Source organism: Centropristis striata, chromosome 19 (assembly GCF_030273125.1).
Source record: "Centropristis striata isolate RG_2023a ecotype Rhode Island chromosome 19, C.striata_1.0, whole genome shotgun sequence".
Taxonomy (NCBI): domain Eukaryota; kingdom Metazoa; phylum Chordata; class Actinopteri; order Perciformes; family Serranidae; genus Centropristis; species Centropristis striata.
The window spans coordinates 2,106,844-2,133,680 of record NC_081535.1 but is presented as its reverse complement, the minus strand read 5'-3'; the positions used below and the strand labels follow the sequence as shown (position 1 = coordinate 2,133,680).

At 39.3% G+C, this 26,837-nt stretch overlaps 1 protein-coding gene across 1 annotated transcript in view; it reads left to right on the top strand.

Moving 5' to 3' along the window:
- The window catches only part of LOC131992895 (collagen alpha-3(V) chain-like), a 55,462-nt gene that overhangs the window by 24,098 nt on the left and 4,527 nt on the right, over window positions 1–26,837 (top strand). The window contains exons 2-4 of the mRNA XM_059358606.1: window positions 20,639–20,786; window positions 21,822–21,980; window positions 24,894–25,086. Of these exons, the coding sequence (XP_059214589.1) occupies window positions 20,639–20,786; window positions 21,822–21,980; window positions 24,894–25,086 (500 nt within the window). The remainder of the gene's footprint in view (window positions 1–20,638; window positions 20,787–21,821; window positions 21,981–24,893; window positions 25,087–26,837) is intronic.

The window sequence follows — 26,837 nt, the reverse complement described above, 5'->3', positions numbered from 1 at the left end:
TTTGAAAACAAAACTTGACAACGAAATTAAAACTAATGAAAATTCCAAAACTATTCTAACCTTGTTACATAGAAATGTAACCTGAAACACAGACAGTATCAGTTATGTAACTTAGAAACTCTAATTTAGAAACTCAGATCTGTTTTTGGTTCACGGATATATGTTTCACAGGTAATCATGATAATAAATCAACAAACTTCAGGGGGCTGCAAATGAAAAGTTAATTTCTTTCTGTTGGGGGAGTGTTTGAAGCTAATATTAATGTTTTCTGTGGAAATAGAGTGGCCTCTTTGTTGGAAAAGGTTTTTTTTTCTTCTTTCCCATCCCCTGATCATCTCTCAGTGGGTGCTTGGATCTGCTGGTGCCTCTTCTATCCAACACACTCCACGTTTTCCTCCTCGGGTTTCCACTCCAGTGGAGATAGTTCCTCCTCCAGTGTTCCAGCAGGCTCATTACCTGACTCAACTCCCTCGACCGTCCAAAAGCCCCTTCTCTGCTTTCCTCATCTCATGTAAAATACTAATTTACAGGCCATTCTACCCTCCCCTCCCACTGCACATTTATTTTTCTAACCGGTATGTAAGACACATGTAGCACAAAGGTTCTTTCCCTCCATCTGTTTGCATGTTCGACTCACACATTCCTCATCTGGATGTGAGCTTCTTGGAACTGCAAAACGGCAATTTTGAACATGGCAGTGAACACACAATCATTTAGATGGCCTTAATGAGCATGTAATCACAAATAATTGCCTCATATTCCCACATTTCTGTTGTTCTGAAGCTAAAGCCTTTAACCCTTTGATGCTCAACATGGTCTAAAGTGACCCCATATGTATGAGTTTTTATGTTCTATATCTTTGCAATAAATTATTTTCATCATTCAGTATTCCAGGTTTTCCTCAATTAGTTTGTTTTTGATCATCATGCATCCTAATTTTATGTTTTCCTTGATTATTTTTTTAAAATAAAATCCCTTTTTGTGTCTCTTTTAATGCACAACATGGGTGAAAAAGTACCCATATCTATTTTTTTTTAGCTAAGTAGCTTGCTAAGCTAACTCCTTAGCTAACTTCTTGGCTAAGTATTTAGCTAAGTAGCTTGCTAAGCTAACTCCTTAGCTAACTTCTTGGTTAAGTACTTAGTTAAGTAGCTTGCTAAGCTAACTCCTTAGCTAACTTCTTGGCTAAGTAGCTTGCTAAACTAACTACTTAGCTAACTAGGTAGTTAGCTTAGCAAGCTACTTAGCCAAGTAGTTAGCTACGTAATAATACAAAAACAGTTTTTCTTCATAAAGTATGAGAGGCAAACTGGAAATAATGACAAACAACAATCCCTTTTTGGATTTACACTCACTTTACATTTTGCCTCTCATGCTTTATGAAGAAAAACAGTTTTTGTATGATTACAGAGCTAACTACTTGGCAAAGCTAGCTAAGTAGTTAGCTTAGCAAGCTACTTCGCCAAGAAGTTAGCTATGGAGTTAGCTTACCAAGCTACTTAGCTAAATACTTAGCCAAGAAGTTAGCTAAGTAATAATACAAAAACTTTTTCTCTTCATAAAGCATGAGAGGCAAAATGGAAATAATAATCGGTTGCTTTCAAAAACAAGATATTTAAAGAATACTTGGAATATTCAATCATAAAATAAGTTGATATCAAAAGATAGAGCACAGAAACACACAGCAGCATTAAATAACATGAAGGGAATGAATGAAGGTCATTTTTGCCCCATGTTGTGCATTGGAAGGGGGGCCAATATGTTGTGCATCAAAGGGTTAAGGAGTAAATCTCTCTAAATAGCCGGCTTGACATGGTTAAAGATGTGCTCTTGTTGCTTGTAGGAACCAGGCCAGTGGATTACCACAGGTGCTGTTTATGTCTCTGACGGCTTTTGGGACCGGCTGTTTGCAGAGTCGACTTCTCCAGATGTACTTGGAGCTCGTCTGTTAAAGCCCTTTCAGCCCGGTCATGTGTTGTGAGCCTCCACACAGTGAGGTGGGGTCCAGGATGGATCCCGGCCCAGGAGCTCCAGGAGCATTGTGCCGATGTGTCCGCTCGCTGAGAAATGAAACGTCTCTCATGCAAAGCAAACTGTCAGGATCACATCTGTGAAAACATACAGATTATTTAGTTTTTGCTAGAATCTTTGCAATTGTGTTCACTGCTTCTAAAATAAAGCCTCAAAGTCCTGCAGGTTAACCCTTCTAATGCACAACATGGGTCACATTCATTCCCTTCATGTTATTTAATGCTGCTGTGTGTTTCTGTGCTTTTGATATCAACTTATTTTATGATTGAATATTCCAAGTATTCTTTAAATATCTTATTTTTGATAACAACAGATCATTATTTCCATTTTGCCTCTCATACTTTATGAAGAAAAAAGGTTTTGTATTATTACATAGCTAACTACTAGGCTAAGTAGCTTGCTAAGCTAACTACTTAAGTAGTTAGCTTAGCAAGCTACTTAGCTAAATACTTAGCCAAAAAGTTAGCTAAGGAGTAAGCTTAGCAAGCTACTTAGCTAAATGGTTAGCCAAGACGTTAGCTAAGGAGTTAGCTTAGCAAGCTCACTTTAGACCATGTTGTGCATCAAAGGGTTAAACTAAAGCTGCAACATGATCATTGTCGGTATATATTTATTTGTGTTAATTTCTTTTATCTTGATTTCTCATTTTTATTAATTTAACACGAGCTGAGATCAGACTGAGATCTGATCCTCCGCTCACATCCAGACTGATAAATGCCGAGCCTTGTAGAAATGATCGTACGCCCACTTTACACTCACTTTCTGTCGTACGCTCGTTTCATAAATGAGGACCACTGTGTGTTTCTAATCATTCTTTGAGGACTGGCCTTTAAAATGCAGCGTGGTGACCTGTCATGCAGCTATAAATCAGCCTATCAGGCTGTTTTAGGTTGTTAGATGGATCCTAAAGTCCTCTTTGGTTTTGTGTTTAGTCGCACTAACATTGACCTTAACCTCAGAGACCTGAGGGTCTTCATGCTGAGGGGGTGGAACAACCTCTGATGGATGACCTGGGTTTCCCCTGTCAGACTCTCTCTCTCTCTCTCTCTCTCTCTCTCTCTCTCTCTCTCTCTCTCTTGCCCTCTGCTCTTCTGTCACTCTCTGAACATGTGAGGCTAATGTTACACTGCCCTGAGTTATCTCATTTGGTTGTTTTACGCATTTTTAAGCATGTTTTAAGCATTACCGCATCTCTACCATTAAAATCTGTTGGGTGCTGTTGTGTTATTCTACCATTAAAGCAGAAAGAGGATACGTCGTTTTGTAGTATTTGTAGTTTTTTCCACCTATTTTCGGTCTCTTGGCCAATGAAATGCATCAGAATACATGTGGGAGTGTCGCAATGCATCATGGGACTTTTCCACAACTTTGAAATAATCACCAAAAAGACACAAAATGAACATAAAAAGACACAAAATGACTAAAAAAGACACAAAATGACCAACAAAAGACACAAAATGACCAACAAAAGACACAAAATTACCAAAAAAAAGACACATAAAGACACAAAATGACTAAAAAAAGACACAAAATGACCAAAAAAGAAACAAAATTACCAAAAAAGACACATCAAGACACAAAATGACCAAAAAAGAAACAACATTACCAAAAAAAAAGACACAAAGACACAAAATGACTAAAAAAAGGACCCAAAAGACACAAAATGACCAACAAAAGACACAAAATGACAGAAAAAAATACACAAAATGACCAAAAAAGAAACAAAATTACCAAAAAAAGACACATCAAGACACAAAATGACTAATAAAAGACACAAAATGACCAACAAAAAGACACAAAATGACCAAAAAAAGACACAAAATGACCAATAAAAGACACAAAATGACCAAAAAAAGACACTAAATGACTAAAAAAAGACACAAAATGACCAAAAAAAGACACATAAAGACACAAAATGACCAAAAAGAAACAAAATGATAAAGTATGAGTATATGATGAGTATTTGACATTGGTGACTCAACTGTCTGCACAATTTTGACATAAATTAGTACCACCAAGCTCTACAGGACCATAAGAACATAATGAGTGCTCTTCACTCCTGTAGAACCAGCAGGAATGTGACCCGAGGGCCTGTTCATCTCTCCGTCCACTTCCTTTGGTTTCCTCTGATGAATTTTTCACTAAGGCCAGTTTAAAGCCGAGCAGGGCGAGTGTTGACTGGTGCTCTTCTGTTTCCTCTCCCTGAAGCTACGTTTCCTCCGCCATCGTCTCTGGGAAGCTGTTGTGTGGAGGTTGGAGTTTTTGAACCAGTGGTCATTTTTCACCGTGGATCCATTGTGTCGTAAAATGGGATTCTGACGTTCACACAAAGTGTTTGTATTAGCTGCTCCCCAGGGTCATACTCCAATATTATTCATCCCCAGAGGGGAAATGAGAAAATGTTCTCAGTGGCTCAGAGGAGCATAAAAAACCTATGTTTATTATTCTCACCTTGGTTGTTATCCAGTAAGTTTGTGATGATGGATTTCATGTGTTTTCTTTAAAAAAATTTAAATCTTTAATAAGTTCTTTATAATTTCACTTAAAAAATCCAAACATTTTTTAACCCTCTGGAGTCCAGGATGACTTCTTCATGAGATAAAAACTCCTTCCACAAGTTTCCATGTCACATTTAGAGCCTCAACTCTTTTCCAGCAAAGGTTAAAATCACCACCACCAAGTGGAACATGATTTTACTGTTTTAAAGAGATTTTTCAGATTTTGCATTGTGTTTCAACATTTTTAATGCAATCTTCTGTGTTTACTGTTTTTTGTGTGTTTTTGGGCCGTTTTTTGTGTGTTTTTTTGTAATTTTTGTGTGTTTCTTGCGTTTTTTATGTGAGTTTCAGATTTTTTTAAAATGTTTTTTGTACGTTTTTTTTTATTTCTTTTTTGTGATCTTGTGTGTGTTTTTATTTTTTCACATGTTTTTTGTATTTTTTGTGTTTTATGTTTTTTTAAATTTTTGTAATTTCTTTTGTTTTTTGTGTGTGTTTTTATGTTGTTTTTTTTGTATTTTTTTTGGTGTGTTTTTGTGTGTTTTTTGTGTTTCCACACAAAATTCCACACACTCTTTTGTGAAAGATGATACCAGCATGACATGGTGATCATTATTTAAGTTACATATACAGGACGGTACAGCTGAGGCAGATGGGAAACCAAAGTGACAAAAAATGACTCAATCAGAAAATTCTGTCTGTACAAAATGTTGCAAATCTATCAAGTTGATGAGATATTTAACTGGAAAAGTGAAAATTCTGAAGTCCTGTTGTCCTGCAGGTGAAACGCTCCGTTGAGCTTTAAACATCAGACAGGAACTCTTCGTCCATAATGTTTAATTTACTCTGCTGATGACTGGCTCCAGTCTTCTTCAGGCCTCTTTGAAGAGATTATAACGGCAGTTAAGAGAGAGAAAACCAGCACAGGAAGTTTTTAGGTCTGCCTCAGCCCTCCAGGAGTGATTAGTCCTTCTGGATAAGAACGAGAGGAAGAGAAGCAGTCGCTCTGGATTTACTGTCTGTCCAGTCAGGGACAAAGGTGCTTTAAAAATGATTCAGCCACGGAAACAGACAGAAATAGGTATGTATGCCGGTATAAGTGAGAGCAGACTGGAGTGAAAGCAGACACATTAAAACTTTAAAGTTTCCAGAAGTTCACATTATAAAGAACTTGTTCTAGCGTCCATGTTAAATATCTTTTACTAACTACTGCTACAACTCTGGTTTTAATCTGCGTCCAGGTCCCTCCTGGTGCTCCAGCCGTTACTTTCTAACATCATTCCTGTTAAACATGCTCCTCGTGGCGCCGTAATTTCCCCCTCAACATATTTCCTACTTTTCCAGATGGGGTTTAAAAAAGGACTCATATCTACTTTGTTCTGAGCAGGTCGTGGGCCTTGTTAGGCTAACAGTCAGGGGCTCAGATGGGATTTAAGGGGTTTCTTTAGTAGGGGGGACTGGGGACATGCTTCCCCGGAGAACATTTTTGCCCTAAAAGCCTAAATTTGGTGCCTCTCGCACTTTCTAATGCCACTATTCAATCTTAATCATTGCATTTTTTAGAGAATTATTGTAAAGGAGAATAAGGGTTCTTCTATGCTTTATTTAATGCATCTTATTTTGACAGTCTTCTTGCAAATTCTGTGGTGGATTCTGCTAACACATCCATGTGCTCTTATTTTAAAAGCTACATGTGTTTGATTTTATTGTACAGGCTCTTACTGAAACGCCTTATGGTGTGTTCAATTTATACTAAAAGTTTGAACTTGGAGCTTGGAACAACGTCGAAAAATTCTGACATTCGTGTAGACCTTGAACGCACCATTAGTCACCGGACTCTCTATGTCAGGGGTCTCAAACTTGCGGCCTGCGGGCAAATTGTGGCCCTCGTGATGATATTTTGTGGCCCCCACCTTGATATGAAAGTTTGATGTGAGTTTTATATGAATGGCACTTTACCGTGTTGTGTGTGGAAGGTCCCTTTAATTCCTTTTTTGGTAATTTTGTGTCTTATTTAGTAATGTTGTGTCTTTTGGGGTCATTTTGCGTCTTTTTTTAACAAAATTAGTTTTTTTCTGTCATTTTGTGTCTTTTGTAGTGAATTTGTGTCTTTTTTTGGTAATTTTGATACTGCCTCCAGCGGCCCCCAGGTAATGTGAGTTTGAGACCCCTGCTCTATTTGCTGCAATGTTAATTTGTAACTAATGGAACATTAATCCTCTGTTTTACCGGCAATTGTTTGTCGCTGAAAGGGGGGGGTGGATCGGGATCACTATGAATCTGTGGGACATGTCCCCCTGTCCCTAGTAACATCTGTACACATGCTAACAGTATAGCTGTTATATCCATTCAGCCCAGTTATTCCCTCTGTGTCCAGGCCCAGTTAACAAGGCTGTCTTCACACAAACACAAATTTGTCTTAAGCTCACTCTATCCTCTGTTAGGGACTCCTCCTGAAACCGTAAGCCAACATTTGCCCTCTTATAGTCCTCTGATAGTCAGGCTCATAAAGTCAGCAGTCTAACAGGAGGTTTTTCCATCAGGCTGCTGCGTCTGTGAGCGTTTCCCAACCTGTCTGAGCTCCGTGTGGCCGTCGGTGTGTTCATCACTCAGAGCTCTGATGATGACTGGCTGATTGAGATGTTTAGGAACACACCGTTTCTTCTGTTTCCTGTGTTCACTCCAACTTTCCATCTCTCGTTTCCTACTTTATCTGGCCCGCTGATTCCCCTTCCCTTCCCTTTACTTTCCACCAGGGCAGGTGGAAGTCTTTAATCTTCTACCTACTGGTCCTAGCCCGTCTACCAGAGCAGATCCCAGTAATTGGACCAGTGCAGTAATTGGTCTATCTGTTGGTCCGTCTCAGACTATTAGAGTAACGTGATCCCACCACATCACTTCCCCTGATTACTGCTGCTGGAGGTCGGCCAGACCGGGAAGAGTTAGCTTTAGATTGGAGGGGGGATGTCTTATCATGTCCCTGTGGTTATCACCGCGGCAACCAGCCGCTGAAAACAACAACTGGGTCTGCACAGACAAAGGAAGGCCCTCTTCTAACCTGTAGGAAGGGGGGCAGAATTAGTTTTCAACAAGCTGACAGACTTCTGACATATTACTGATTCAACCCATTTAGTAGGGCTGCACAATATGGAATGTAAATAATTTTTTTTTACTATTTTGCCTGATGTTGTAATGTGTTATACCCAGTGGTGGAATGTAACTAATTAGGGCCTCGGGGCAATCGCACCGAGCACTACTGTTATACTGTGGATTTTTTCTTCTTCCTCTACCGGACACAATTTCGTCCCGCTACTAGTCAAATTATATATCAAAACGTGTGGTTTGATCGGGATTGGTGTGCTATTACTTTTCTCTACTGCATTGAAATCAATTGGACGGCTGGAAAAAAATGAGCAAAAAAGAACAATAATTGGAGATTTTTAAACGTCTACTTCTCCGGCATCATTTCACCTAGAGACTCCATTTAAACTTTAAACAGTAGACACAAGTCTTGTGTATCTGTGTATTAATCCACATTTCGATAGGTCATATAGTTTTTTATCAATCCCTGTTCAATGACCATGATCATTTTTGGAGAAATTCTGAGATTATAATGGGTGTGTATTGCACGGAATGTTCGTGTCACAGTGTGTGACATCATCACCAGAGTGTAGAGGGAGAGAAAAAATTGTCAAAATATAAATTTGAAAACTGCGCTCCAGGCCGCAAATTCCACTCTACAGAAATAATTTATACATAGAAACGTAGGAAAATTAGTCTTCTCCCTCACAATCCTCTGGTAAAGCTGTCAGAGTTATAGTTTGGGCGTAGGACGCACAGATGATCCACCAACACCACCAACATCCTCATTGGCTCCCATATTAAAAACGCAGGGAGATTTCTGAAAAAGGGAGATGTAACAGTTTTTTTAGATCGCTCTAACAAAGCTATTTCTTCATTTCTCTTCACAAAAAACATATTTAGATGTTCAGGAAGAACTCAGGACGCTCAAAGTGAAGTCGGATCAATGATAGGTATAATGGTTTTGCCAAAAATGCTTTCTGTTCGAGGACAGAAATTCCATTTTCTTCAATTTTGAGGAACTTTACTTGAGTATTTCCATTTAATGTAAGTTTATACTTCTACTTCACTACATTTTCGAGGCAAATATTGTTCTTTTTACTCCACTACATGTAGCTCATTCAAATATATAAAATGGCATATATAGGGTTAAAATTCTGAAAACGATTTCATGTTTGGTAATTTTGAACAAGTCTGAAGTTGTTTAATAGATTCATGGGGGGAAAAATCTGAACAAAATATCAATGTATGGTGATTTAATAGCAGTTTTAGTGTGCGTTGCCTTTTTTGGCCACGTGGGTCACCAGAGGGTAGTAAGGAGGAGGAGGGCACAAAGGTAAACAAAAATAGATTGTCTTTTTCTGCTTTAACTATGAACTGACAGTATCAGAGGCTTCAACTAAGTAGACCACAGACATCTACTTTAACAATCTGCTTCAGCAGAGAACAGAAACGTGTGCACACTAATCCATCTGCTGCTGTTTGTATGGTACGTTGTTCTGATATCTGCAGGAGGCTGCTAGCTAGTGTGAACAGATTCAAACAAATAGATTCAAGTCACATGAACAGAGAAAATAAGCCCCAATTACATAATAAACCCCTAAGTTTGAACCATTTCTCAAAATTAGGATTAAGTCCATCATCTTGGCTTTAACTGGGGCTTTTAACAGTAATGAAAGGCTTAGTGGAGGTTGGAACATTGTCAGATCTGACAGTGTTGAAAGGATTAATTAAAGAGTCTTTACAATACGATACAGTGTTTCTGTTTAACTTTGATTCGTCTCATAAAGAAAGTGGAAAAGTCCACTCAAGATGTTCACATGGATCTCCTCAGAACAACACAAAACAGGAAGTCAAAAGAGAAACCACAGTTTCCGTATTCATGAGCTGCCAAGACCAGCAACTAGACAAACTGTGACGAGGAAATCCCCATCCTCCAGAATATTCCTGCACTGTCAGGACCGGAAGTTGATTTGAAGCCTTTCAAAATAAAAGCGAGTGTACTGGAAGCACGTATTTTTCGTTCCCCGTGTTTGTTTCATGGGTCTTTATTTTATGTATACATTTTATGTGTAATTTAAAAAAAAAAAGTAAAAAAACCTGATTCTTTCAAATTAATATAACTTTACAGGGCAATGTATAGTGTGCAATGTAACGTTCTAGTGTTAAGACTGTTCTCTTGACACAAACTCCATGAGGACTCTCTGACTGGGAAATATAACAAAACAACCATGGGTTTATTCCTCTTTCTGACACACTACGGTGACCTGGACTTCACAGCATGGTTGTGATTAGATTAGTGTTAGATTGTGGGTGTAAACTGTGTAAATCATGAATGAACTCCAACGAGGTGGGCCGCTAGCGGCTGGTCACTACAACAGATGTTGAAACATCAACAATATGATAGTTTTAATCATGACTAGGGGGCGGGGTCTTTTTTCTCCCCTGTAAACAGCCTGGTTACTGATTGGATAGAACGCTAAGCAGGATGTGACGTAGTACTCGACGCCACAACAACACGCGCCATTTGTAAAAGCCGGTGAAGCAGTGTTGGCAACTTAGCAACTTTGTTGCTATATTTAGCGACTTTTCAGACCCCCTTAGAGACTATTTTTCAAGAAAGCGACTGGAGACAAATCCAGAGACTTTTTCTGGTGTTATTGGAGACTTTTGGAGACTCGTTCTTACTCTTCTTAACGAGCCGCGGGGGCCGGAGGCTCTTCTTAACGAGCCGCGGGGGCCGCGGGCTCTTCTTAATGAGCCGCGGGGGCCGGAGGCTCTTCTTAACGAGCCGCGGGGGCCAGCGATCTCTGTTTGTTTACAACAAGCACCGGACACAAAAAACCTGCTATTGTTGTTTAAAAGTAGTACAATAAAAACACAGATGTTTTCCCTAACATGATGAATAATCGTGATTACAATATTGATCAAAATAATTGTGATTATCATTATATATATAACATAATAAACATCATCGTGCAGCCTTATGTCAGAAATGCAATATTTCCCTGTGTTTAAAGGGTAAAACATGCTGTATATCCATCTGACAGGGATCAGACAATAGACAGTCCAGTTATGGTTTAAATCACAATCTATACCTGTACTCTGAACCTCGTCAAGTCCTAAATCTTTCTCTCTTTACAGCAACTCTGTCTCTTTCTGCTCCACACAGTATGAGCTATAAATTAATAAACAGGAGGACCTCCGTTCTCCCCCTGGAGGTCCGTCACGGTTCACAGCGAGTAGAAAAGTCTAAACAGTAGAAACGTGCCTGTCTGAGCTGGAGAAGGAAACGTGGCCCCTCTGATGAGCTCACAGCCAATGTGGCATAGAGGAGCAGATCTAGTCCGAGTGGAGACTAGACTCAGTGTTGTCCTGTATCAGTGACCCTCAGTGGCCCCTGCATGCCGCTCTGACACTCGCTGACTGACGGCTTCACCTCCAGAGCTGCTACTGATCCACTGGAGGACCAGGGGACAGTCCAGATAGAAACCCTTCCCTTCAGGACCAAAATTTTGCATTGTAGTGAATGGGACGGCCGAAAAAAAAGGAGCGAAAAAGAACAATAATTGGAGATTTTCAAACGTCTACTTCTCCGGCATGATTTCACCTAGAGACTCCATTTAAACTTTAAACAGTAGACACAAGTCTCGTGTATCGGTGTATTAATCCACGTTTCGATAGGTCATATAGTTTTTTATCAATCCCTGTTCAATGACCATGATCATTTTTGGAGAAATTCTGAGATTATAATGGGTGTGTATTGCACGGAATGTTCGTGTCACAGTGTGTGACATCATCACCAGAGTGTAGAGGGAGAGAAAAAACCTGTCAAAGAAGAACTCAGGACGCTCAAAGTGAAGTCGGATCAATGATAGGTATTATGGTTTTGCCAAAAATGCTTTCTGTTCGACGCCAGAAATTCCAGTCTGTCCACCTCTGGACAGAATATGACATGCTCATATTCTGTTTGATGCCAAGAAGCTTTGCTTTCAATCTAAAGTAACGCTGAAGAATAAATACATTTAATTCAATCTGTACTCATCAGTACAGACGTCAGTCGTACTAACACGTTTTCATGCACTTCAGTTGTCCAGTTATAGCCAAATTAAGGCAATTTTCTTTTTTTTTTTTTCAAGTGTCATGAAAACGTACTGAGTGTCTTTGGGCCAGTTCTTTTTTTTTTTTTGTCTCACTTTTCCATTTATTTTAAACATAACATACATTGGAACCACGAAAACAATATAGAACATGTATGTTATGCTGTAAACCAGCAATTTATTAGGTTAATGCAAAAAGACCAAAAAAGACACAAAATTACCAAAAAAGACACAACAGGACCCAAAAAGATGTAAAATGACCAAAAAAGACACAAATTGAACAATTAAGACACAAAATGATCCATCAAGATGTAAATTGCCCAAAAAACCCACAAAATAACCAATAAAGACTTAAAATGACCCAAAAGAAAAGACGTAAAATTACCAATTTTTTATCACTCTCGTTTCTTTTCACCTTCAAAATAAAAGCACTGCGGTTGTGCTGATTGACTGGTTCCCTCTTTGTTTTGACCCTTTTGTATTGGGCAGAACTTGGCACCTCCTTGCGAGTTTTTCCTTTTTTCAAATTGGCAAACATGGACTGAGTCAGACTTGGACATCAGCCAACCCCATAATCACTGCAAAAATAGAGGAAGTTTAGACTGGCTTTATTCTGGCCCCGTGCCATTCTCTATTGTTGGCTCCTGGTGGACCACAGCTCTGGTACCTACTGTAACAGTCTGACATAAAGTCTGCAAGCTCCTTTCATGCTCCACTGATGTCTGAGCCAAAAGAAATTAGACCAATCAGGAGAGGTGTGTCCAAGGCCTGACGCTGTGGGAGTTAGTGTCCGGCTGTCAATCTGTTCGACAACTCAAAATAAAATCCTGCTCCGAGTGTGTTCATGTTCACGCTGCAGCGTCATCCTTCTGGAATGAGAAATTAGAATATTTGAGGTTTTTCACTCAGAAACATGCTTACAGTTTCTCTTTCTTCCCCCTCATGTCAAAACGTTTCTGGGTTTAACTCTATGGAGTCTTATTGGGCTATTTTTGTCTTTTTTTTTGTCATTTTGTGTCTTTTTTGATCATTTTGTGTCTTTTTTAGTCCTTTAGTCCAACATAAAATGTGATTTTGAATCTTTTTTTTTACTTTCAAAACACTATCATGCTCAATAAAGAATTTTAAATGTGTCAAATGTGACCAAAGGTGTCAAATCTAACATATAAGAGGGTTCCATCCAGTTCTATCATTTGATACTAAATCTATTTGAGCTTGTCTCCAGTTTTACTTGGTATATCATCATCAAACTGAAACTGGCCTCATGGAGTTTACAGCCAGAACTTTAGAGGTACATTTACAGTAGAAGAAGTCTGGATTTGGAGCTTTTGGAGACTCCACAGGGTTAAATCGCTCCATGTGTTGAACGTTTCAAAGAATCATTTTTCAGTGCTGTCAAAGTCATTTTTATCAAATAATGTATGACAGCATTGTAAGACAGTATTCTTTTCTTTAGGATAATGAGGTGGGCACAGCCTGTGATTTATATACTGTGGTTAGTGCAGGGGAATGAATTGGACGGATGCCGTGTGGAGCTGGCAGCGACACAGTTTACAGTGTGTGAATAAGAGCCTTAAACAATGGAGCTCATCCAAGAGCAAACAAGTATGCAGCAGCAGTGCCAGAGAACGCTCTGATTGTTGCCTTTTGTTGTCTTGGTTAATGGACGTATAGGTCTTGTTTGCATTAGTCGACCATATGTGTGTATGTTTATATGTTGTACAGCTGTTCAGGCTGAGTACCTGAGCAGCTTTGGACAGGTTCACTGGCTGTAGCGTTAAGGTGTATGACTGTTTCACCATCGATGCCTCTGGCGGAATAATTGATACAAATCTCAGCGTTGGGTCTCACGCTCTGATAGCACCATTGAACCACTAACTGGATGTGTTGTAGCTACATTATCAGGTTGTCTTGTGTTTGAGTCATCCATCACACAGTAATTATGTTCTTTCATTCATTACGTGACATGGAGCATGGATGGCAGGAGTCTCAAACTTAAACTACCTGAGGGCCGCTGGAGACAGTATCAAAATGGCCAATGAAAGACACAAAATTACTAAAAAAAGACACAAAATTACAAAAAAGGACACTAAGTTACAAAAAACAAACATAAAATGACCCAAAAAAGACACAAAATGACCAAAAAAGACACAATATTACTAAAAAAGACAAAATGATTAAGGTGTATGACTGTTTCACCATCGATGCCTCTGGCGGAATAATTGATCCAAATCTCAGCGTTGGGTCTCACGCTCTGATAGCAGCACTGAAACACTAACTGGATGTGTTGTAGCTACATTATCAGGTTGTGTCGTGTTTGAGTCATCCATCATACAGTAATTATGTTCTTTTATTTATTACGTGACATGGAGCATGGGTGGGATCTGGCCCGTCTTGTGCATCTTGTGTATCTTGTGAGGATACACATTAACATCTCTGTGCAAAGACGCTGAGGAGGGTGTTCTGGGTAGCTGGAGGTTGTAGAGGCTGGCAGAGGAGCTGACGTTTGGCTTTGGGCACCAAACAAGTTGAGAAGTTAATTAAAGTCCCTGTTAGGGCTGAAACTAAAAACAATATCATCATCACCATCATTCATCAACATCTAAGTGTTTCACCTAATTAGGGCCACGGGGCAATCGCACCGAGCACTGGTCCCATACAGCAATAGCTTTTTTGCGACTGAGCGAAAAAGAACAACAACTGGAGATTTTTAAACGTCTACTTCTCCGGCATACTTTCACCTAGAGACTCCATTTAAACTTTAAACAGTAGACACAAGTCTTGTGTATCGGTGTATTAATCCATGTTTCGATAGGTCATATAGTTTTTTATCAATCCCTGTTCAATGACCATGATCATTTTTGGAGGAATTCTGAGATTATAATGGGTGTGTATTGCACGGAATGTTCGTGTCACAGTGTGTGACATCATCGCCAGAGTGTAGAGGGAGAGAAAAAACTGTCAAAAAATAAATTTGAAAACTGCGCTCCAGGCCGCAAATTCCACTCTACAGAAATAATTTATACATAGAAACATAGGAAAATTAGTCTTCTCCCTCACAATCCTCTGGTAAAGCTGTCAGAGTTATAGTTTGGGCGTAGGACGCACAGATGATCCACCAACACCACCAACAGCCTCATTGGCTCCCATATTAAAAACACAGGAAGATTTCTGAAAAAGGGAGATGTAACAGTTTTTTTTAGATCGCTCTAACAAAGCTATTTTTTCATTTTTCTTCACAAAAAACATATGTAGACGTTCAGGAAGAACTCAGGACGCTCAAAGTGAAGTCGGATCAATGATAGGTATTATGGTTTTGCCAAAAATGCTTTCTGTTCAAGGCCAGAAATTCCAGTCTGTCCACCTCTGGCTGCTGTCACTGTTCTAGAACATTCAGGTGTCAGTTAATTCTGTTGATTGCTCTGATTGTCTTTGATCTTTGATGTGATTACAGTTACAGATACACACACACACATGGAGAATGAATGTGACCCATGTTGTGCATCAAAGGGTTAACATTCAGAAGTGGAGACCCTTTCTCTCTCTGACTTGTGGTGAAATCGTGGTGAATAATGGAATTTATGTAGCTTCATAGTGACATTCAGAATGCATGTGAACCATATGTGTGTCTCATAAACACAGAACATTTCAAAAAGATCATAGATGAGTTACATATGATCCTCCTGTCACAGAGTTTTCCCACATTATTAACTCTGTGTTTTGTTTAAACTACAAGCGTATACATTTCTGGAGTGTCATCAAGGAGGAAAAAGCTGTTAACTCTTTATCTGAAACTGTCTATTGTTGTCACCCTCTGGGCTCATTATCTTTCAACTCAATCAAAATAGTTCTTCCAGATCATTGCAGTAGTAGCTATTGAAGTAGAGAAAACACAGCATTACTGGAGTCTTTTTACTATCCGTCTCTGGAGGCTTTTGTATTCTTTTGTTTGACAATAGTGGATCATCATGAAGGCCTTTATTTACTGAGCATATTATCACTTTCCCTCATCAGAAGGAGCTGAAGAGATTTATGAAGAATCAGAATATGGACAAGATGCTTTACAATGACTGGGAGCATTTAGAGAAGATCATAAACAGCTGTATAATGTTCTGTCTTTGGTTGGTTCTTGTTCTTCCCCCATAGAAACAGGACAACATATGGTCTTAATATTCATTATTATTTATTATTAGTATTACAAGGTTTTCAGCAGCCCTGCTTAAAGTGATAGCTTGGGCTTTGAAGAACATCGCTGTTTTTCCTCTATAACCAGTGTCACACATGCAATTTAAAGTGACTGATAATAAGCTAATTTTGTCATGCTACAACACAAAGCTAAGCTGTTGAACTTTATCATAGCATGTTAGCATGTTCAAGGCATGTCTTTGCCTGGATTCAGTCTCACAGACTCACAGAATGCTGATACAGATTATTTTGACATCAGTCTTAACCGATCCCTGATATGTGCTGCTGATTTTTTTTTTTTTTATGGGCCGATTCTTGTAGCCTTTTCTCCCTCCATTTACATGATAAAAATGACACAATGGTAACAAAATGTTGCACAAGAGTCAATTTAAACAAAAAAGAAACATTCATAACAAAACAAACTAAACATATGAACAGTTGGATATGAAACAATGTGTATGTTGTTCTAGGCCTGGAGGCGGTGGCGCCTCAGATGATCCACATATTTGATGTGTTTTTCTTTCTTCTGGTATCAGCAGCAGCTCACCAGAGACTGGAGGTGTTGCACACAGCCTTGCCTAAAATGACTAAAAAAGACACAAAATGACCAAAAAAAGACACAACAAAAGACACAACAGACACAAAATGACCAAAAAAGACACAAAATGAGAAGACAGACATATTTGATGTGATTTTCTTTTTTCTCATACAAGTAAAAAACGCAAATAAAAAAAAAACGCAGCCAGATATATCGGCCGGCCCATATATTGGTCGACCTCTAGTTCAGACTGTGGCCTGCGAAGGGTTTTATACCTGTTTTTGGTTTTGGATGGAAGTTTCCATCCATCAAACGAAGTCCTGAAAAGTCTGAAACCAAATGAGGTGTGAAAGGGTTTAGTTAGTTCTGTTAGTTAGATGAGATGACCCAGGATTTCACTCATTTTTAGACTGTAACTTTAACATGCAACATGCATTGTTGATTTTAATTAACTGAGCTGATTTTACTCATTTTGGGTCTTTTTTGATCATTTTTACATCTATTTTTGCTCATTTTGTTCCTTTTTTAGTCATTTTTACATCTATTTTGCTAATTTTGTCTTTGGTGTGACTATCCAGGATTTCTCTCATTTTTAGATCGTAATTTTAACATGCAACATGCATTGTTGCGTTTAATTAATTCAGCTAATTTTACTGGTCACACTCTATTGTCAAAGTTTCTGTAGTTACCTTCCCTCTGCACAGAAAAGTCCATCTGACAATGTGCAAATAGGACAAATTGCAAAATGACCTAAAGACTGATCCAACGCTGGAAGTCTTCATTGTTCACACGTTTCTTCTGATGCGGGACTCAAACATCTGTTTCACTTTTGCAGGAAACAAACCAGGCCCCCCCCCCCCCCCCCCCCCCCCGTCCCCATGGTAATGGCTTGATCCTTTTGATTATAGTGTTGGTGGAGAAAAGCACATGAGTAGTTCCTCAGTTTTCCTGGAGGGCAAATGAGTGAAATGTTCTTTCATGAACACTCCCGCACAAGTGGGTCTTAATAAAGACCATCGGAGCGTCAGATCAGTGAGTGTGTGTGAGAACATTTTCCAGTTCCTGAGGCAGTAAATTACTGCTCATTAGATAATGTAGCATCAGCAGAGCCACACACTTGTTCTCATGCTGACAGGGGAGATTGATGTTAATGTCCTTATTATGCTTCGTTGCAATTTGTAAATTGTTGGGAGGTTGTGTCATTGTGAGCCTGATAAATTAGGGTTTTTTTCTGCTGAACTGTGCAGGATGGAGATCTGATGCCGATCTAAACACACATTTCTGAAGATTGATCCGTTGCTGTCGGGCAAAAAAAAAAATCAATTTAATATCAGAGTGGTCTTGGTTGAAGTTTAAAGCAAACAAGTATGTATATAAAACTGTAAAGCTGAAACATTAGACTGAAGAAAAATGAATGATTCTACCTTTGATATCATTGTTTCCACATTAATATCAATCAAACTGCCTTTTGGGTCATTGCATCCCTAAGTGGAAGAATCATTTGTCAACTGAGGGACGAAAAATTAACGATTATCCACTTGGTGGCTTTTGATCATTATTACATCATTTATTGCTCAATTTCGTCTTTTTTAGTCATTTGTACATCTATTTTTGCTCATTTTATGTAGTTTTTAGTCATTTTTACATCTTTTTTGGTCATTTTGCATCATTTTTTTTTTCATTTTTTCGTCTACAGTCATTTTTTCATATATCTTTTTAATTTTGTGTTATTTTTAGTCATTTTTACACCTATTTTTGGTAATTTTATGTAGTTTTTAGTCATTTTTACATCTTTTTTTGGTCATTTTGCGTCATTTTTTTTTTCATTTTTTCGTCTACAGTCATGGAAACATTCTTGATAATAACCAAAATCGTGATAATAAAACCATGTTAAATGTCTAGATATCAGCTCTTAAATTAAACTCTTATCAGATATTTTTGTTGTTATCATTATATTTGTCCAAACAAATGAACCTTTAGTTGAACCAGACATTAAAATGAACATAAACTGAAGAAAACAAGATGGTCTAAAAAACAACATCTGCAGAAAATTGAGATTAAAATCTGAATTTGGACTGATCAGGTGTTCTGTTGGTCACCTGGGTTCTGAGATATAATATTTCTGTATTAACTGTCTCTTGTGCCACTGAGACCCTTTTAAACCTAAAAAGTTGACTTCCTGTTTACCTGATTAGCAACTATTTGACCTCACATTCCTCCCGGCTGTTAACTAAAGGTTAAAGTTCAAAGCAAACTCTTATGCAAATCACTTCTCCTCCCAGTGGTTCTCCTCCAGATATCTCTGAGGATCCTGGAGGTTTCTGGTATGTTGGAATGTTTAGTGTGACACCAGATCTGTTCCTGGTGTCGTTCCTCAGGCAGCAGAGTGAGACCACGTAGACCAGAGACCAGTCTGGATCTGCTGTCTGTCAAAGAGAAAGAAAGAGAGACGGGTCTATTAACCCATTTAAGGCGGGAAAGCATCACCTCATTTCTACCATTAAAACCTGTTGGGCGCTGTTGTTATTCTACCATTAAAGAGGATATGTGGTTTTGTAGTATTTGTAGTTTTTTCCACCTATTTTTGCTCTCTTGGCCAATGAAATGCATCAGAATACATGTGGGAGTGTCGCAATGCATCATGGGGCTTTTCCAGAACTTTTAAATCATCACAAAAATAAGACACAAAATGACTAAAAATAGACACAAAATGACTAAAAAAAGGACACAAAAACACAAAATGACTAAAAAAAGACATAAAATGACACAAAATGGGAATACATGTGGGAGTGTCCCAATGCATCATGGGACTTTTTCCAGAACAGAAAATCATGGCGGAAGACGACTATAGCGGAGGGAGCTCAGATATAACAGCTATAAGCTGAAAATCTATTATTTAGTAGAAGAGTTGACACTTCTGTTGAATTTACAGAAAAACTTCAGGTTTTAGGGGCTGATTTTAAAATCGCCCAGAGGCTTTACAGACATTTTAGGCCTCAGTGGGTTAAAGGCTGACAGACATGAATTAATTTCTAAAAGTGGTGCAGAGAAGGAGCGTTTAATCCTTTGAGAAGAGTCCTCAGGCAGCCTGAGACACGCTCAGATAGTCTTTAAATCCCAGAGACTCGTGTTAAAGTGCAGCTATTGTAATCTTCAGACACCCTTAAACTCATGTAGATCTCTCTAACATCAACAGGCTTCACTTCATTACATTGATTTATTCTCCTGCATGTGACTAAAGTTCTCCTTCTCTGTTGGTCTAATGGTTCTCAGTCCGGCCTTTTACATAATGACATTGACATTCAGGTTTTAAATGATTTCAGTCACTTCTCAGGTTAAAGTGTACAACAATATATAGTCTATGAGTGATGAGTCATTTTCTCCAGATATGATCAAGAGCTGTATTAATAATCCTCAGGAGGAGTTGTTAGAGCTCCGAGTTAATCAACTAAACCACCTGTGGAAGGATACGACCAACAGCTCTGTACCTGCTACAGGAGTTAAAGTAAAGCTGCTAATGAGGTGAAAGAAGTCAGTGGGTGAGGAGCAGAGTTTGGTCCTGTCGGGGAGAAAAAACCTCTTTAACTGGTTTGGAAGTGAGAGCAGCTCTGTGCAGCTCTTAAAGCCAATGGTCCCGTTAGTGGTTTTCCGCTTTCCAGGAATGCCTCCCTGGTCTGTTGAGTCTGTTCACAGCATGTTCAGGTTGTTTCTGCAGGAGAATGATGTGGTTGGTTGCTGCAGATGGTTGCCATCGAGGTTCCCTCATCTAAAAAACGTAGCAGAAACTACACAGAATGGCCAAAAGTATGTGGACAACTGATAGGGATGCCTCAGTAAGGGCATTTTTCTAGGGTTGCAGGGCTCCAGACTAACTCATTTTACTAGCAGCACTGGTGCTACGAACACCTTAAATCGACCTGCAATGCAATTATTCACATTTAGCCCATTTTAACTATATCCCAAGGCTCTGCAATGAATCTAAACGTTACAGAAACTCTTTTCATTACTTTACATTATTTATTATCTTTGTCATTTTATGTTAATAGAACTGTGCAAATAAACCTAAACCTAAACCTAAAAACAAGCAGATAGTACACTGTTTTCTTATATTGAGGCAGAAATTGGTCTGTATTTGATTGGGTTTATGTTAAATGTGTCCATGAAGCTGTGTTTAAAGTGTGTTTTCTCCTGATGTGTGTCTCCAGATGAGCTGAACGTCCTGCAGCAGCTCTCCCTGCAGCTGTCAGACAGCAGCAACGCCTCAGTGACTGTAGACGACAGCAGCTGTCTGGTCCTCCAGGTGGGACAGTATTCAACCCTGGCTCTTCCTCTGCAACATCTCCTCACTGACAGGTACACTTTTATATGCAACTCAACTGAATGCAATGGTTTGAAAATCCTAGAATCGGGATTTTGCATCTCCATCAGTGTGTTTACGTGCACAGTTTAACAGAGCTATGCTTAAAAATCAACACTTTGTGCCGTCGCTAATGACCGGCGACCGGCTAATGCGACTGGCTAATGTGACCAGCTAATGTTTGACCGGCTAATGTGACTAGCTAATGTGACGGGCTAATGTGACTGGCTAATGTGACCGGCTAATGTGACCAGCTAATGTGACCGGCTAATGTGACTGGCTAATGTGCGACTGGCTAATGTGACTGGCTAATGTGACCGGCTAATGTGACCGGCTTATGTGACCGGTTAATGTGCGACCGGCTAATGTGACTGGCTAATGTGCGACCGGCTAATGTGACTGGCTAATGTGCGACCGGCTAAAGTGACCGGCTAATGTTTGACCGGCTAATGTGACTGGCTAATATGCGACCGGCTAATGTGCGACCAGCTAATGTGACCGGCTAATGTGCGACCAGCTAATGTGCAACCAGCTAATGTGCGACCAGCTAATGTGCAACCAGCTAATGTGCAACCGGCTAATGTGAGACCGGCTAATGTGACTGGCTAATATGCGACCGGCTAATGTGACCGGCTAATGTGCGACCAGCTAATGTGACCGGCTAATGTGCGACCAGCTAATGTGACCGGCTAATGTGCAACCGGCTAATGTGACCGGTTTGCTTGGATATTTTTGTTCAGGGATCATACTCCTGTGTTGTTTTGTCATACATGGCGGTGTAAATCCTATTCCAATCATATCTGGGCGTCTTAATCAGAGTTGGAGAACTCCGACATCAGTCGGACTAACACGTTTACATGCTCTTCAGTTGTTTAGTTATAGTCAGATTAAGGCAATAATTCAGTTTTTTTCAAGTGTCATATAAACGTACTGCATATATTAACTCTATTTATCGTGCCTTATGTGGAGGTTTTGGACCAACAAGTATACAGATACAGAGCTAAATGTTGTGTGTCTGTGTGTGTGTTCAGGTTTCCAGATGAGTTCAGTTTGCTGGTGCAGCTGCAGAGTTCTCAGAGAGAAGAACGCAGCGTCTTCACGGTGCTGAGCCCCGACAGCCACGTCACGCTGCAGCTCAGGATCAGCTCCTCCGCCATCATCTTCATAGGAACTCAGCAGAGACACTACGAGTGAGTCAAGACAAGTCAAATTTACGGCTGAGCCGCATTAAAGTGCTTCACATAAAAGTGCACGAAGTTCAATAAAATACAGAATTGACAAAGGTGAAGAAACAAAAACAAGAACCAAACACAAAAAGGGTTAAAAGACTTTGCCTGCAAGAGTTAAAATAAATTAAAAGAAGAAGGGGTCATTTTAATCGAAGGCAAGAGAAAAGAGGCGGGGCTTCAAGTAAGACTTAAAAACATTTATGGACTGTAGAGGTCTGGAGGGGGTGTTTTTCTTTCTTTTTGTTTTCCAAGGAAAGGAAGAGGAAACTTTTATTCATGATTAATTGGCTAAAATTGCCAACATCTGCCTCTTAGTCAAACAAATACACACTTTTGACTTTTATTGCATTACCTATTAGCCAAAAAAATTCCACACATATTCAGGTGGTTACAACTTCTACTGTCCTACAAAGTCTAACTGCAGCACATTTTTACTACATTTACTTCATTTTTAAAAATGTTTTGGTCGAAATTAAGTTTTAACTAAAAAATTAACTCCTTGATATCTGTTTTTTCTTGTGACAAAGTTTTAGATTTTAGTTTAGTTTTAGTTCAAGACCGCAGTAAGTTCACTTAACATGGTCTGGTGTGTGTGTGTGTGTGTGTGTGTGTGTGTGTGTGTGTGTGTGTATACACTGATAACAAAGTAAATTTGAAAATGTTTATTGAAAACTAAATATAAAAGCTGAAAGAAGACAACATTATAGTTACTGCTCTCTGGTTTTGCTGTAAAAAGGTTCTAATAGTAATGATAAACAGAGTGCAGTAACTACTTTTTTGGGGTCAAAGGTCAAATAAATCATCATGATTTTTTAGAATAAAAATGACATCATCAATACATGTAGAAATAAGTGTCACATCACTGACCTACATATAAAACATTTGGCTGGACAGTTAAAAACTCTTTTCTTAGTTTAACCCTTTGTTAGTTACTGCAGTTAGTCCTCATAGGGCAGATCTACTTCAGGTAATTAATGACGTCTCATGCTGGTTCCTGCTTGGCTAAAGTTTATGCAAATGTTTTGTGTGTCAGACGGAGGGAATCCCTGGTGAAGTGGGTCTGTCTGCAGCCTCTGAGTGTCTCATGGTGGAATGATTTATTAGAGACTCTTGGCAGGTTTCTCTTCTTCATGAACCACGAAGCTCAAAGTAATCCATCACTGGAACCATCAGACAGAACTGGGCCAACAGACAGAAACTCAGATATTAGACTTATCTTGTCCTCTTGACATATGCTTGATAGTATGTTTCACCTTATTTTGGCTTCAGGCAGCATCGTGTCTGTTGGTGGCCCCCACCTACAAGGTTCAGTCAGCCTGGCCCCTAGAGGGCGCTAGTGGCTCTTTTAGATATTAGTGTGGCAGCATAGCTTAATATCTCATACCAGCTGTTCATTTTGTGATAAAAGCACCAAATTTGGCAGATATGTCGATAAATATATTGGTAACAAAACTGGATATTGGGCCATCACAAACTCAGACCCTGGTTGCCGTGGCAGCCATTTTTTTGCTGGCCATGGTCATCAGAATGTGAATATGCGTCGGCCCAATATCCAGTCTTTTTCCAAGTATATTAAGCTACATATGTACCAAATTTGGTGCTTTTATCACAAAATGAACAATAGGTTAGCTATGCTATGCCACTTTATCAAAGCTCCACTCATTAGTATAGAGTAGTGATGTCCCAATGAAGCCTCATGAACCATTTTCTTTATTTTCTGAGTCCACTAGATGGCGCTCTTAGTTTAAAGAAAAAAGCTCAAGCTATAGTAATAAACATGCACACTGTCCTGCTACAGAGCTAACTGTTAGCCTGTTAGCAACTTGCAGACTGGACGCTAAGGGGTTAACATCCCCTCCGGGCTCTGCAGCTGGGAGAGACTGCTGCAGGAGGACTGTGCCGATTCGACTCATTCTTACTCTTCTTAACGAGCCTCCGGCCCCCGCAGCTCGTTAAGAAGAGCCTCCGGCCCCCGCGGCTCGTTAAGAAGAGCCTCCGGCCCCCGTGGCTCGTTAAGAAGAGTCAGAACGAGTCTACAAAAGTCTCCAATAACACCAGAAATAGTCACTAAGGGGGTCTGAAAAGTCACTAAATATAGCAACAAAGTTGCTAAGTTGTCAACACTGCTTCACCGGCTTTTACAAATGTTGCGTGTTGTTGTGGCGTCCAGTACTACGTCACATCCTGCTTAGTGTTCTATCCAATCAACAACCAGGATTTTTTCAGGGTAGAAACACGGCCCCGCCCCCTGGTGGTTGGTGGACTACTGGTGTAGAAAGTGTTGATTAGATATGCAGGAGAGACGCATTTTAAAATGGAAATATCACCGACAATCAGGTTAATTTAATCATGGCTGCCAAAATCATGATCACGTTTAAAATTAAATTAATTGTGCAGCCCTGGTATGACTAATGTTGCTTTTTCTGTATAAAAGCCACATTTAGCCAACACTGTAGCTATATTTATGTCAGATGTCTCTTTGTCAGCTTGTTATGGACTTTTTATCCCCTAAAACTAACAACAAAGAAATCCGTTAATGAGACTTTATTGTTGTTTGAATTTCTGCCTTAAATCAGATTTAACATGGATTCCACTTGTGTTTTATCTATAGACATGATGCAGAAAGATGCATATGTTTGCATTCAAGGATGCAGCCATTAAATCTTCAAACATAATCTTTGACATCCTACTATTCATCAAAGCAAATAAAGACTTTAACTTTAACCAACATCTGTATTCAGAGCCTGATGTGAACTCTCTAGATTTATTCATGCAGTCATTTCATCTGAAGACACCAGAACCAAAGTCATGTGATACATAATGGAGCCTGTGTCTCTGTGTCTCTGTGTCTCTGTGTCTCTGTGTCTCTGTCAGGTTCCCGTTCAGCGGTCTGTCTGATGGGAGGTGGCATCATGTGGCGGTCAGCGTGTCCTCCAGGCGGTTGGCGCTCTACGTGGACTGTTCCCTGCTGGAGAGCGTGGACTGGGTCCACCACGGGACGGGGGTCGGGGAGGACGGGCTGCTCATGGTGGGAGGCATCATAGAGGGCTTCGAGACGCCGTTTGAGGTGAGAAGCTCCACAAACTAGAGACCTGGAGCATTCAGAGGATGAGCAGCTTTCCCAGGTTTATAGACAATCAGAGGGTTTCTCAACAGTTTGTAGAACAGAAGTACTCGTCATCCAATCGCTGAAAATACAGAAATCTACAAAATGACCAAAAGTTTCTGAACCCAAATCCCTGCATGGATTCTTCTCTGTTGTTCCAAAGGTCTTTAAATATTGATGTTATATTCTGGAGGGTTTTTATCACCATTTCTATCCATTCTCAGTAGGAATAAAATTGCATTAAAATTGTTGCAACAACTTCTGGTTCACAGTTGAACCTGGACTGGATTTTATAAAGCGTCCCCTAATGTTTTGAACCTTTATTCACCATAATATGTTTCAATAAATAAATAATTCATTCATTAAGTCATTTTAATTGGATATTTTTGACCAGAACAACTTGACTCACAGTGCTGAGCTTCATCGCAAATTATTTTCAGATTCACAGCTTTCAGATTATGTCCATCTCTTCTATGATTGTTCTTCTTTCTTTTATTGTTGCTCTTTGAACAATAGCAGGTTAAAGGACATTAGAACACATGAAAACAACCCCACCTATAGTTTCAACCCTTCAGCCTGTAACACATTCTATTCATACTCTATTCTACTAGATGCCCCAAAACTGAATTAATGATATTTTATTCTACCAACAGCAGGTCAGACTCTCAGATGACCTGACAATGAACTGTCTGAATGGACCTTGTTGGATTTAAAAACCTCGACTTTTACAGTATTGGGCTGTAGCTTTATGTTGCGTGTTAGTGTGTGTGTGTGTGTGTGTGTGTGTGTGTGTGTGTGCGTGTGTGTGTGTGTGTGTAATGACACACACATTATGTGAGCAGATGGTTGTGTAACAGCCAGATGATATTTAAAACAACTGTTGCCTGGTAATAAGCCTCATGTGTACAGTCAAATTAATCTGAATGTAGCTCGGAAAGACATGCTCGTCCACACACACACACACACACACACACACACACACACACACACACACATTCTTGTACTTCTATCTATGTGAGGACCCTCATTGGAACAGTGAATTCCCTTGCAAGGTTATAATAGTTTGGGTTTTTCATTAGTTTTAGTTTGAATTTGAAAACAAAAATTCACAACAAAATTAAGTTAGCTTTAATTAGTTTTTAAAGTGAGTTTGCTAGTATTTAGTTTTTTAAAATGCTTTAGTTTTAGTTTAGTTTTTATTAGTTGTAGTTTTTTGTAATGGGGTATTTGTTGGGTGGGAGATTAAAAGAGGTCACAGTAAATTTGCCTTTATTTCTTTTGTCTGATCCATCTTCATTATGTATGAAAAAAGATGAAAACGAAGGACATTTTCACTATGATTTTAGTTAGTTTTGTAACCACACAATACAGTTTCAGTTAATTATCATTATCATGTAACCTTTAACCCTTAAAACAAAGTCTGAAATCTAAAAAAGCCTATAAAGGAGTGAGGACCGGCCGAAATGTCCTCACTTTGCAAAAATGTCCTCACTCTGTTGGTTAAAAACATGTTCCGGTCCTCACTATGTAGGAAGTACAAGAACACACACACACACACACACACACACACACACACACACACACACACACACAGAGACTGTAAAGAACACACAAGTAGATCTCCCACCCTGTTCCCTTTCCATCACAGACACAAAAACACACAGACATGTATCCTATAATGCTTAGAAACCATCTGTTTGTTTTCATAAAGA